At 46.5% G+C, this 14,847-nt stretch overlaps 1 protein-coding gene across 4 annotated transcripts in view; it reads left to right on the forward strand.

Annotated features, from left to right (window-relative positions):
* LOC147017877 (cold-inducible RNA-binding protein B-like) overlaps window positions 1–14,847 on the forward strand; it is a 56,557-nt gene that overhangs the window by 12,723 nt on the left and 28,987 nt on the right. For all 4 annotated transcript variants that reach the window (XR_015062174.1, XM_085896946.1, XM_085896948.1 and 1 more), the window contains exons 4-6: window positions 4,915–5,008; window positions 11,796–11,916; window positions 13,853–13,911. Coding sequence is in view for 3 of the 4 variants with exons in the window: in XM_085896946.1 (XP_085753072.1) it covers window positions 4,915–5,008; window positions 11,796–11,916; window positions 13,853–13,911 (274 nt within the window). In the remaining variant the exon portion in view is untranslated. The remainder of the gene's footprint in view (window positions 1–4,914; window positions 5,009–11,795; window positions 11,917–13,852; window positions 13,912–14,847) is intronic.

The raw sequence follows: 14,847 nt of genomic DNA on the forward strand, positions 1-14,847 counted from the left end.
CTGCCCTGCTCACCAAACTCTCTTCCTATGGTATCCAAGGCCATCTCCACTCATGGCTCACAGACTTCCTCTCCTGTTGCAGCCAACGTGTGGCCCTTAATGGAGTTCTCTCATTCCCTCTTCCTGTCCAGGCTGGAGTTCCTCAAGGCAGTGTTCTGTCTTCTGTTCTTTTTCTGGTTTTCATCAATGATCTCTCCGACCATCTGTCATCCCTCAGATTGGCAAGCAACAGCCTCTTCACTCTGCAAATCTGGATAAAATCGCATGCTGGTCCAATACGTGGAACATGCCTTTCAACCGTGGCAAATCTCACACTCTCACTATGTCTCTACGAAAGGACCGTCTGGAACCCCCCCCTCCCCCAGGTCAGGTATGGGAACATGTACCAGAACAGCACGTCGCTGCGTCCACTTTCCGTCGGTACTCCAGGGGCCTCCGTCTGGCCATCCCCCAGGCAGATGCCAGGCCCATCCCCATCTCCTTGAGATGATGGTCAACCTGTTGCAACCATGAGGCATGTGGTCGACCCACTGGCCTCCTCCACTCATGAGACTCCCTCGCTGAGAGAATCTAGTGAGCAGGATCAGAGTCAGGAAAACGAGCCACATGTCCATACAGCCGCAACTGACGCTCACGGACTATGCAGGTAACAAATCTCATCCGAGTCTCTCTCAGCAACCGCTCGTTGGACACAAAATCCGACCAGCGATAGCCAAGGATTCTCCGAAGAGACCTGGTACCAAAGGAATTAAGTCTCCGTCTCAGATCCTTGGTCAGAGTCCAAGTCTCACACCCATAGAGCAAGACTGGAAGTACCAAGGACCTGAAGACTCGGACTTTCGTCCTCCCGCACAGGTACCAGCAGCGCCACACCCCATGATCCAGTGAATCCATGACTCCCCAGGCCCGACCGAGACGTCTATTGACCTCTGACTCGCAGCCAGCAGAGACATGAATATCACTGCCAAGGTAAGTGAATCTCTCCACGACCTCAACCTCCTCACCACAAACAGACAGGACAGCAGCATCCAAGATGTCACCGAAAGCCTGGATCTTAGTTTTGACCCAAGAAACCCGTAATCCCAACGGCTCCAACTCCTCATTCAGCACCTCGAGGGCCCCCAAGAGGATGTCTAAAGTCTCCGCAAAGATGACTGCATCATCTGCAAAGTCAAGGTCCGAGATCTTGACATTCCCAAATGACGCACCGCAACTTGATCTCTCCGACATCCTCCCGAGAATCCAGTCCATACAAGTGCTGAAAAGTGTGGGGGCCGGTACACACCCCTGACGAACTCCAGTAACAACTGGAAATGCGTCAGAGATGGTACCACCACACTTCACAGCACTCTCAGTACCAGAGTAGAGTTCAGACATCAGATCGATCAGTTTTGGTGGCACCCCACGAAGACCAAGAATCCTCCAGAGGACATCCCGATTCACTGAATCGAACGCTTTACAGAGATCAACATAGGCTGCAAGCAGCCCCTGCCGAAACTCTCGTCTGCATTCGGTGAGGACACGAAGTGCAAGGATACGGTCAATCGTTGACCTCTTTGGTGTAAAGCCTGACTGCTCTGGACGCTGGTGCTCAAGCAGATGGTGGCGAACCCTATCGAGAATTATCCGAGCAAAGACCTTGCCCGGCACTGAGAGCAGCGTCACCCCTCGGTAGTTGTTGCAGTCTTGGCGATCACCCTTCCCTTTCCAGAGAGGGACAACAAGGCCCCTCTTCCAGTCAGTTGGGATGATGCCTGTGTTCCAGGCAGAGCACAAAACTGCATGCAACGACACGAGTGCAGCATTTCCACCAGCCTTGAGAAGTTCGGCATGGATGCCACAGATCCCTGGAGCTTTTCCCCGTTTCAACTGGTTCACCGCAGCCCGTGTTTCCACAAGCGGAGGTGGACCACAGTTGATTCGAGGGTCAGCAACAGGGATTGTAACACCCTTGACGTCCAACTCGACAGTTGGGGGATCAGCTTGGTACAACCGCTCAAAGTAAGCGGGCCTTCACTTCAGACTCCTCTGTCAAGAGCCTACCACTCTCTGCTCGAACTGTAGTGCTCCGAGGGATGGGCTTGGATGAACGTAATGCGCGAATTCCCCTGTAAGCGGGACGAGAATCACCTGTCCACAGGTGATGCTCTACCCCCTCACAGATTCCTCGCACATAGGCCTCCTTGTCCACCCTCAGTGCACGTACAGTTTTACGCCTCAGCTTCCTGAACAGCTCAGCTCTGCCATTCAGCCTGGCCCTGCGACTCTGGTCAATGGTATCCAGTGTCCCTTGAGAGACAAAATTCTTCTTTGCCCTGCGGTGAGCTCCAAGGCATCCACCGGCAACATCAAGGACGGTGGTCTTGAAGGCGCTCCACAACTCTTCAGGACCCCCCAAAGCACCCAGACCCCCCAAGTGTCCACTCAGCCTGTTCGCAAACTCCTCAGCTACTCTCTCATCCCTGAGCTTGGCAACATCCAGCCTCGGCTGGGATGGTACCTTTCTCCAGGATTTAAGGTGCAGCTTTAGAGTTGCTACAACAAGCCTGTGGTCAGTTTTGAGGAACTGAGCACTCCGGTAGACCCTGCAGTTCTGGATCATCCTCCAACGACCGTCAATGAGGACATGGTCAATCTCCTTTGCCACACCGCCAGCGTTGGAATACCAAGTCCAGCGATGAGCTTGTGGGCGCTGAAACCATGAACCAGCCACCCTAAGTCCATGACTTCTTGCAAAGTCAAGGAACTTAGTGCCATTCTGGTTCATAGTTCCTGACCCATGGGGACCAACACACACCTCATAACCGTCCCTATCAGTTCCAGTCGATGCATTGAAATCCCCCAAGACTAGAAGTGTATCTCGTCTGGGGCACTGATCAACCACAGACTCGAGTGTGGCGTAGAATGCATCCTTCACGGTGAGATCACTCGCCTCAGTCGGAGCATAAACAGAGACCAGGGAAATGACACCTAAGGAGTGACGAATCCTTAATCTCATAATACGCTCGTTGACCGGTGTTACCTCAATTATCATTGGGGTCAGCTTATTGGACACAGCTACAGCAACTCCTTGGGTATGGTAACCATCAGAGCGACCAGACCAATAGTAGGTGTAACCACCCACCATTATCTCTCCGCAATCCGGTCTCCGAACCTCAGAGAGAGCTGCAATCCCGATGTCCAAACGCTTGAGCTCAGATGATAACAGAGACAGGTGATCATCCTCTCTTAGGGATAGGACATTCCAGGCACCCACCCGAAGGGACCGCCTCAGGTTAACCCAAGGAGACCGCCGTCTGGTGGACGACACCTCAGCACCACTCCGACACACTCTTCCGCAATCTGACCCAGGGATGTTACCCCGTGGTTTCCCTCCTATCAAAGATTGGGGTCCCGAAGGCTTTGCCCCAATCCCGTCATCCGGTGAGCTGCCCTGCGAAGGGAGGCTGCACAGGAGGTACTCCCACGGAGTGGGTTTTCAGATTTTTTTGCGTTTTTGCGTTTTGCGGAATGAAGGGTTTTACGGTGGCCGGAGTGCAAATCCTGCCACCAACCTCCTAATAAGAAGTGACCCAACTGCAGGAGGACGTCCGCAGACACAGTTGGGCACTAGATATGGATGGCCGTTGGCTCACAAGGAGCTCCTCCGCCCTTTGACAGGTTTTGTTTTTAATCCTGCTGGGTGTCCATATTCAAACACCCTCCTTACCAGAAAACCTGGTGGGGGAGACGGTTTAGTCGCCGACAACCCGACCATGGAACAGGTTAGTACAGGTTTACATGGTACCTGTAGCAGGTCACAGATCGAACCTGACCTGACATAGATCGAACCTGACCCCTCCCCCCAAATCTACTTTCTCAACAATCCTCTTGAAGTCCTTTTATTCAAGCTTCTGGGTCTCACTGTCTGCCATGATCTTTCCTGGGAAAGCCACATTTCCAAGTTGGCCTCCAAAGCCAGTCACCAACTGTAAATGATCCGTTGTGCATTGTCCTTCCTTGGCACACCTGAACCTCGATCCACCGACAAGGCTTTCATCCGCAGCTTGATTGAATACTGCTGTCCCCTCTGGGCTGACTGTCCTGCCCCACACCTTGCTCATCTTGATGCCATTGAAACCAAAGCCTTCAAAATTATTGGAAACTCCCACGATGAAGCTGAGTCTATGGGTCTATCACACTATTCTCATTCTTCCCTCCAAGTCTTCACGACACCAGTTCACCACCATCCCCCATCCAAAACCATGATCTTTTTTTTACACCTGTTAAACCATATTTTTTGATGGAGTGGAAGGGGATGAAACTGTTTGAATTAGAAAAGGGTAGTTTGAGGAAGTGAAGGAATGAAGGTTAAATCGCGATCACACCATAAAAGGCTGTCATGAATTTATTTACCTTAACTTGTGTCCATTTTTCATTACTGAGGATATTCAAGACAAGCATTTCTTTTGTGATAATAATGAAGATCTAACTTTGTGGTATAATGGTTAGTGTCCGCTTTAGTCTGGGAGATCGGCAGTTCAAACCCCGGCCGAGTTATACCAAAGACTTAAAATGGTATGTGTTGCTCCCTTGCTTTACGGTCAGCTTTTACATGGATAAGGGCACCAACAATCCCCATTGGTTGGCATTCATGTGGAGAAGGAACTTTCTTTTTGGGAAATGTCCTGCCGAGTATGGTGAGAAATGCGGCGCCATTGTTTTGACTTGCTCATACCCAGAGGGCCCAGGAAGTGATGACATTTCTTCCAAGCTCATTGGTTGTTTGTCTCGTATAACAGTCCTGTGTTGTCTCATGTAAATTTGTTTGTATGCTCATATGTGGCCGCTCCATCATGAGCCTTTGATCTTGTTTAAAAATAAAAACTTTCCTCATTCAATCAACTTATTCTCCCTAATCTTTGTTTTTTGCAGGATTTGGAAGGTCGGATCATTACAGTAGAGAAGGCAGGGCATGGGCGTCGAGGAGGCTACAGAGGAGGGCAACGTGGAGGTGGTTTCAGGGGTGGTATGTTTTTATTTTTTATTTTTTAAATTTAATCATTAATATTACAAGTCTGGAGACTGCGATGGTTCACAAGCAATGTACATTGTTCGCCTTTTTTATTTTTTGCCGCGTTTCGCGAAGCGAATGCTGCTCTAAGCTCCGCGTTGTTCTTCTTCTTCTTGTTCTTGTTTTTCTTCTGGTGAAGCCAAAACCTTTTGGACTCTACTCTTTTATATACAGGATCCGGATCTCCTTAAATACTAAACACCTCTACACATCCTCGCATTGAGGGTGCCTTTTGAGAGCATCTATCATGAAATTTTTAAATATATTCGAACATTTGCTTTAAAGTTTCGAAAAGTTCACGTTACTATTTAAAGATTATTCCATTTAATGTGTTGTAATTTTGTAAATACATGATTTTTCTCGTCATGAACAGGAGCCTCCATGACGGGTCCCGCTATTGGTTCAATCAAGGCACGTGACGAAATACCGGAAGTTGTTGTTATGGCCTTCAGGACACGGCTCTTGGACACATTTGTCCTTGTTTGACCTTCGAGGGGACGCCACGGGCAAACTGGCAGGAATCGGGGAAAAACATAAATGATGAAAGTTTTAGTACTCGAAGAGTACGACTTGCATACCAACTTTCATTCGAAACAGTTGAAAACCCTCGGAGCTCGATGCCCAATTTATTGATTTTTTTTTGACATTTTCTAAGTTCGTGACCTTGACATTGGGACGAAAATGAAAAATCGAGCTCCGTGGGGCTATGCAGGTGCCATTGGGCTAACCAAATACCGAAACCCCTGCCAGATTCGACAAACCCCCTTGGAGAAGATGTAACTTGAAACCGGCTACCCCCTAAAAAACACATGTTTTTTGGGCGTGGCTCCGCCCATAATGGGCGCAGCACTCCCATTCTCCGGAAAACAAAACTAGATCATGATATAAACCTCCCACCCAAATTTTATCAGGATCGGATCAAAACCCATGGAGCTATGCTCAGGACAGAGACAGACAGACACACCCATAACAAATATAGTGGTAACTTACTATCTCATGAACCAATTATTTTTAAAGTATCCAAGTTAGCTCACTTTATTCGGATAGATGTCCTAATAGATGTAACTCATCTCAAGATAGGCTTGTAGCATGGTATCGTGTATACTGAGGTCCGAAATGAGGAGAAAGCTTACAAATTGTACCCAGTTTTAATAAGATAAACGATCTTAATGTTATATGATGCCCAAGTGTCTGTGCTTTCAGAAAATGTATACTTTGCTATGGGTCCAATGGATATAGTTGCTTACAAAGCATGTTTTTTTTATCCAAACAGGCTATCAAAAATGTTAGGAAGTACGTAACAAATTGCATTTACCAAACTGCTACAAAATTACTGGTAGCTATCAGCTTGATTTTATAACCATAGACTAAGTTTACCAAGATGGCCCTATGATATAAAAATCAATACCAAAGGCCAGTTTGTATTCAGTGCACAGAACGTCAAAGGTCGTTAGGAAGTACGTCACGTTTTAAAGCAATCTGCACTTTTAATCCTAAGATGTAAGTTTGGTCAGAGCTTTGACCCTGTCAGAGCAATAGAAAGAGGAAGAATTAAGCTCTGCCCAAATAGATCCTGAATCCCCATGATGTTTGCTAACAAATGATATGCAAAACTTAATCATACAATGACTCATTTTTTTGCCCCCCCCCCCCCCCCGTGTCCTAAATGTGTACATAATACCTTGCTACAAGCCGATATGGAATGTTTTTTTTCCCCCCCACACAGTTTAAATGTCATTTGGACTTTTAATAGATTATACGTGGTGGTGTGGAATCTGGGGTGTTTTGTAACTGCATTGGAATGTGGTGAACGTGTAGAATAAATAACAAATTTGTTCGAGAAAGTAATTTTATAGCATAAGCGATTCTGCCGATGATTCATACTTTATTGAGTGAAATTATTTAAATTGAATGTCTTTACACCATAACATTTCCCTATTTACACTCATAAATATCAAAAGTTTTTAAAATGTATTTTGTTACCCAAAATGGCTGACAATGCACAAGAGAGAGAGTGCATTACATGCCTCAGTGGCCCCCATACTCCCTGCCGTCAAGGTTTTCATACATCTACTTTTTATTTGGCATTCAGGTATTTCCGAAAGTGTGCATAACCCTGCTACTCATGCATAATATTTCAGTGATTATCATGATGCCACAGGTCATGTGGTGTGGCAGCCATGTTGGAAAAAAAGGAAAAACTTTGAACCTCTATTTCCAAACTGCTCCATGGAAGATAAATTGAAACTAGGCACATGTCAAGTACTCACCATGGGGAATAAGTGTGGTTTTTTTTGGGGGTTTTTTATTATTATTATTATTATTTTAGTTTTTTTTTGTCATCAGTGGCTTTATTATGATGTCATTACATACGTCGACTGCTTTATCTGATCAGCATGAAAATTTATGGTGAAGGTCATCTAGGACTAAATTGCATTGGGGGAGGGGGAATTGATGTCATTGGTGATGTGGTTCAGCAGCCTTATTTTTTTTTTATTTTTTATTTTTTTTAATACAGAAAAGCCTTCAAAAATCATCTTCTCAAACGGCTAAACAGTTCAAAGCGAAACTTTACAGGTGTGATCTATCCATGAGCAACAAAAAGTTCACTACCTATAACATCATATGTCACATGGTTTGGCAGATATCAGGGTTTTCCCTGGGTTTTAAAATGACTTGGGTAAAATTGGCAACATGAATAATTTTACGGTCACGATTAGTGGGCGCGGGGGGGGGCTCCCCTTTTTCACTGTCGGGGGGAGAGGGGGGCTCCTCCCTTTCGCTGTCGGGTGGGGGGGGTCTGGGGTTCTCCCGCACGAAATTTAGCAATTTTAGATGCTCGTAGGGGCATTCTGAACATGCAAGTAAAGAAATTAGTATCTTGGCATCATCAATTTTGTAAAAAAAAAATTCTCACTTACAACATATCTTGTATTTAGCATGTATGTATTGTTGCGAATTAGCGCCCGCCGGTGTGCGATCGGCCACGTAACTCTAATCGCGACCGCGTCGCCCACCGGGCGGACAATTCAGTCGTGACCCTCCTGGGACTACCGCCAGAAACCAGTCATGGGTGGGGGTTTAACCCCATCACCACCCAGTCTACCCGCGTGGAATAGGGTAAATCGCCGAATGTCGATATACCTAAGTACCCGCACAGGTAATCTGCCAAGGGATGGGACCACGCCACAGGCCGACTCCGGACACGAACCGCTTAAGCGGTTCGTTCCGTATTACAGGGATAACCGAGCGGAGTTATCGTCGGCCTTGACTGTTCCGATAAATTACCGGGTGTTGTAAACCCCCTACCAATCCCTTACGTGATTCAATGAAAGAAAAGACGAAGCGAAACGGGAAAACAGTTCAACAAGCAAGCACTTTATTACGCAGTCAAAAGGAAGCAGGGAAAGAGTTAAAACCGAATATAATTATTACAACACTTAAACAGTTCTACTTGACCAGACTGGTGCCACACACACACATTTACACAAAACCCAAAAGAAATGGAAGTCGCGACTTCCCTGTGCGCGTTGAGTCCTTGGCGGCCGTAACTCCGAGTCCCTCCGGCGTGGTCCACTCGACAGCTCGGACGAACGAACAGAACCTCCGACCTTGGCGTTGTCAGCACCACTCTCCACAATTCCCCTTCAGGGACAAGCGAACAGGAAAGGGAACGACGTTCTCGTCGACCTTCACGCCCACGCCTTTTGTCAATCGCTTGAACGAACCAAGAGCCTCTCGCTTCCAACCGGGACAAGGGAACAACTAACCAACAACTACTCTTCACGCCCACCCTTTTGTAGGGGCCGGCTCCGCCCTTCGCTCCGCTCCGCGCCCCGCCCCGTTCTTGGCTCCTTTGGAGGCGTTTCCAGAAAGCTCTCGAAGGGGGGCGTGCCCCCACTCCGACCGCCTCATGCCGTGCATCCACCAATCGGGAGCGAGCTGCCGCACCCCTCCCCTTCACACCAAGCGTGGTGGGGGGGTTCAGGTGGAAGCATCAGGCGGGGAAATTAGGTGGGAAAGCCCCACAAGCGTTGTTGGTTTTTGTTCTTGCACGGTGCTCGTTGAATGGCGAGTGGCGAAGATGTGGTAGCGTAGTTGTGGAAGGTGGCGTCGTGTGGTGAATGGCGTGATCGTGAGATGTTGGTTGTGGCGATGTTCGTTGTTGTTGTTCTTGCACCAAATTAACAATAGCCAAAGAAAAACGGCTAACTGAAGCGTCGCAGCCCGAATGGATCACTTGTATTCCCTCTATACAACGGGTTTGGGCTCACTACACATGAACTTACCGATATATCTCACCTGAGGACTCTATGGTGTAATGCAAATTTCCACAACCGTAACAGTCTTCACCATAAATATTTAAAATCTTTGTTCTGGTTGTAAATACCCATCAATGATCTTTTTAATATCTCAACTTACATTCCATTAACCATGCATGGGATTTCATTAAAAAAAATTATGATATATCCAATCAAAATTGCTTGTCTGATCAATATTTCCAAGAAATAAATTTGTATTGAATATACTCTGTACTTGCGTGAGGCACTCGGTGTACCAATCTACAATATAACTATGACATGGATATTATAAGTTGACAAACACTGGTGTGCAGTGTGTATTCAGTTTATTTACATCTCTCCAGCCTGAGGCTGACTCCCCAAAGGTTACTCTGCCTTTAACAGTTATCAAAAGGGAACACACTTTCAGCAAAATAAATCAAATTGCTTGTTCAACAGAAAAGAAGTTACCAGATGAACAAAAATAGTACATCGACAAGTTACAATAGATGAGTGAATAAATGGGTAAATATTCCACTAGCACCATTGGTTCAACCATCACCATCACCATCCCTCCTATCCTATCCCATCACCACACCACCACCACCACCACCCATCACTTCCCCCACACCCATCACCACCACCTCTCCCACTCCATCGCTTCCCCCACACTCATCACCACCACCTCTCCCACTCCATCACTACCTCCACCACCACTTCCCCCACACCCATCATCATTGGAAATCAAGGTTTGTGATGATAGAAGGTTGTATTGTTGTAGATTTTCACCCGTTCAGCGTGCGGACGACCGCCTTTAGCCCAATTGCGGCCGCACGCGCCCACCGAACGTGGCAATCGAGTCGCAGCTTCCGGATCAACGCCGAAACCCAGCAACGGGTGTTTTTAACACACCATAAACCAGCCAACTCTTCTGTCCACGCGCTACAGGGTCGATCGCCGAATTGTTGACGTACCTAATTATTCGCGCGGACAGAAATGCCGGGAGTTTATACCTCGACGGGACCTGCACGAAAACGAGCCGCTTAAGCAGCTCCTTCCGTATGCGATGGCCGAGCGGTTTTATATCGCCAAGTCCCGTCGGACCAGATGTACGTTTTATCAGCTTATAATCAGCCAGCGAATATCCCGAACGCAATTATGGCAGTCAATGTAGGAAGGGACGCAACAAGCAGGTGACATTCAAAAATGGAGACATTTATTCGTGCATGCACGTAAGCAGGGAATGGGGGCAGGACATGATCAAAAAGCCGACCAGCCTATGTCTACTTATGTACAAGCACATACTTACTCACAATTCTACTTCGAGACAAGGTGCCACAGACTTTCATACAAAAACCCAAGAAAGAAAACAGGCATGCTCGTAAGCCTTTATTATTGTTCAGAGCCGGGATGATCGAAGGGGCTCCGAGAGACCGAGCGGGCTAGCTGGCCACCCTTGTGGTGACTCGCTGGGTCCTGGTTCGGGTTGGCGACCCTTGGTGTCCATCTCGCTGGTTCATTGCCAACGCTGCAGCAGCTTCGAATGGCGGTTTGGTGGGTCAAGGGCCTTGCGACGCGCCTGACTCTCCTCTCCACTGCCGTCTGGCTGCGCTCCAAGGCTTCTCCCACGAGCTACTGCTCCAGCGATCTCGATCCACCAACCCAACGACGACACTCCACTTCCTCCAACTCTCAATCGGCTCTCTCACGCGCCCTCTTCCGGCGAGCGAACGCGGCTTTTTTATCGCCCCCAAGGGGAGGGCCGCGGTGGGCTTTTTCCACCCGAAATCATCGCCCTCCTTCTCTTCGCCTTTGAACCCTCATTCAGGCGGGATCCGCCCCGATCGAAGGCGAACGTGGTCGATGAATTGCTCTGGTTGTTATTGTTGTTAAAATAAAAGATAGACAGAATAACGGCTAACTGAAGATGCACAGCCCGGCACATGAATAATTCCCGTTATACATTGGTGGGGAAATCTAACCTGGAACACACACTTATCGACATAACTGATCTTCGGGGAACCTGAATGGTGATCTGTGAATTTCCACAACCGTAACAGTATATACATGTGGACAATGTTGTTAAGTCATTTGGGTGGCCAGAAATTGACTTAGGCGGCCGTCCAAGTGAGCACTATGGATGGAAAACACTGAGATATGTGTTGTAATTATTTGGTCTAAGAGATTATGTTTTTGTGTAATCCGTCCATGATATGATTATGCAAAGATGAACTGATTAGAGTTTGGCATAAAGAGGTCAAAGGTCAGGGGTCATGTCATGTAAAAATGTGATACTTGAGAACACCTGAAGGGATTTAAATTAAATTTGGTACAAGTATGTATAATGATATAATAATGTGTGCGTACGCATATCGGTCAACATTGAAGAGCGCCGTTCTCGGTTTTAAATGTAATGCGGAGATGTTTGTCCAATTTTTAATGTATCTGTGCTATGATTACAGGCTATGGCTCCCGGAGTGGTGGCGGTGGCCGCAGCAGTCGTGATTACTACGGAGGGTCCCAGCAGCAGCGCAGTTTTGGCAACTCACGACGGGATGACTATTATGGTGGTGGCCGAGACGGGTATGTTGAATTATTGGCTAACTGATGTTGAATTATTACCCTGCGTGTGAAGCGAAAAGTGTGGTTCTGCGATTGGCTCATGTTAGTCTATCTCCACAAACGTCAGTTTGTGATTGAGGAACAACTTGATTTCAATTGAATGTTTTATATTTTAAACACCAATTGGAACATTTATCTCCGGTTCAGCAGTACGTTGGCTCTGAATTTGGCAAATTGTTTGGAATCTCATCCTGATCGTGCATGTGTAGAGAGTAGAAAGATACTTTGTTTTCACTCGGTCTGCTTTTCTGGCAGTCAAACAAAATTGAAAATCATTCCACGCAGGCAACTTACTATTTTTAAGGATGTCATAAAAGGACATGAACAACATGCACAAAGAACTAATTCAACGTGTTGAATGGAGTGGTGTAAAAGACACTGCATCAACGGTGGTAAGCTTCCAGGAATTTTCTTTTCTACAACCTTTAAAATCTTTATTTCTTTTCAATTGAATAATATACTTGAACACTGGAGAACACAAATCGCCTTGGCACTTTCACAACCCTTCCGTTTAGCAGTACTTAGACAAAATATTACGGAATTTTACATATCTCAACCAATCAAATTTTCCACTTGTGGACCCACCCATGTCTTTTTTTTTTTAATTACTTTTATTTATTTCTTTTCTTTCCTCAAGGCTGTGAGGGGTAAGGTGTTCTGTGAACTTTCTAGTTGTAAGTATACTTAATTATCAATGACTTGAGAAGGGGGAAACGACATATTTCAAGTTTAGGATCAGCTCCTGTTTATACCAGCATCTGCAGGGGGGAAGGGGGGAGAGGTTGCTGCTTGCCTATCTGAAGGGTGAGGGATGCTATGGTAGAGGGGAATTCAGCAAAGAGAAAATGAGGATTTTTCCAGTCAGATCGTTGATGAAAAGTTGGAATAGGACTGGGCCCAAAGCACTGCTTTTGGAGCACTGTCGCCTTGACGGAGAGGATGTGGGATTTTGTTGAGAGCCATATGTGATTACAACAGTGGAGGAAGTCAGTAACCCCTGTGTAGAGCTGGCATCGGATGCTATCGACAGAGTATTTGGAGAGCAATGCGATATGCCAAGGCTATATTGAAAGCTTGAGATGTGTCTAGAGATGGCCCAGATCTCATCTGACATTTTGGGTCTCCATCCATTGTTGGGAGAGCAGAAACAGTATATCCAGGTTTGGGTGACAGGATATGAATCAGAACTCATGGACTGAGATCAGGCCATTGAAGAAAAGGAATGATTTGATGTCCATTGTGATGATTGATTCCATAACTGAGGAACAACTTTGTAATGGAAGTAAGCTGATGGGTCTGTTGTGTGGAGGATCTCTTTTTTGCACCATGTTTATGTAATGCAGTGATGTTTTCTGACTTTCTAGCAGATGGATGATGACTTTGGGCAAATAAGGGTGAAAAAGCAAAAAGAAGATGTGCAAGAGCAACAAAGCAGGTTTTTAAGACTCGTGCATTCATTCCGTTTGCGCCAGTTGCAGAATTGGAGTTGAAGGTTGCCAGAAACCTCTCCACATTCTCAGGTGAAAATGACAGAATCCAGAAGCACTTGTGTGCGACTGGGTAAAGTGGTGGGTACAGAGAGCGATAGGTTGGGGGACACAAGATTTGGAAGCAAACACAGAATTGAGGCATTTGGCCTTCTCACAAGTGGAGTTGACTGTGGTGACATTTGAAGTGAGGGAATGGATGGAGGGAGAGCAGTGGCGATTGATTTTTTTTTTTATATTGTCTTTCAAATTTCCTGCTTCGTGTGTCTCAGAGCATTTTTCTACAACCTCTAAAATCTTTATTTCTTTTCATTTGAATTGTATACTTGAACACTGCACCCACCCAACCCATACAGAACCATTTATTCTTGTTTTCACATTCTTATTGGTTCATGATCTTGTTCCCCCAGGGACCGCTACTCACGTGATTACGGCACCAGACGCTACAACCGTGATTATGATTCTTATGGTACGTGCATGGGTGAATGTTTTTGTGTTTTAAATAGGTGGGGGTTGTATTTGTTCTTCTCTTTGTGGAAACTCTAAAATCAATCTCTAACTGGGCATCATCCGTTGGGCAAAGTACTTCCTTGGCACACCTTAACTCTTTTCCACCGCCAAGGCCTTCGTCCACAGCTTCACGGATTACTGCTCTCTCCTCTGAGCTGGCTCCCCGCCTTATACCTTGTTCAGCTTGATGCAGTGGAAACTAAGCCCTTCAAAATCGATGGAATCTCCTGTGATGAAGGTGAGTCTATGGGACTATCAATTTCACATCACACACAGGTTGGTGGTCTCTGTCTTCATGATCTTGCCTCTTCTACTGCCTCCCTTCTGGTCTTGCAGATTCTTCTTCTTCCCCTCCTCCCCCAAAGTTTCTACAGGGCCCATGTGGTCCAGCAAATCCCTTTTGGTGAAATTTCCAAAAGCCAGATACACTACACACCACCACTCATTCGTTTCCCTGGTTTGCCAACCCCCACCCTCCCTGCTGCCGCCCCACCTGTGAACCATCTTCCACATTCTCTTCCATGTCATTCTTACCTCCAAGCCTTCAAGACAGCTGCTTAATCTAAACCATATATTGAGCCACTGTCTTAAAGACCTGAAGCTGTTCGATCCATCATTTCCCATCCAACCATGGTCTTTTCTATCCCCATTAACTTTCCCCAAGCCCACCTCTTTCCAAATTTCCAGTTTTTCCTTCGATGGCATTTTGCTTCTGTATCCATGTTTTCTCCTACCCCTCATTCTTAACAAAACATCAATTTTTCCAAGTCTTCCTCTGGTTTGTCCCTCAACCCTGCTGTTGCTACATCCCCACTCCCCCTCTTTTTTCTGCTCTTCCTTTTCTTCTGATTTGTTGTATGCTCCAGCTCCTCCATTAGCCTCGACTTTGTGTCCA

This window comes from Eptatretus burgeri, chromosome 10 (genome assembly GCF_056783735.1).
Source record: "Eptatretus burgeri isolate ZD-2024b chromosome 10, Ebu_testis_v1, whole genome shotgun sequence".
Taxonomy (NCBI): Eukaryota; Metazoa; Chordata; class Myxini; order Myxiniformes; family Myxinidae; genus Eptatretus; species Eptatretus burgeri.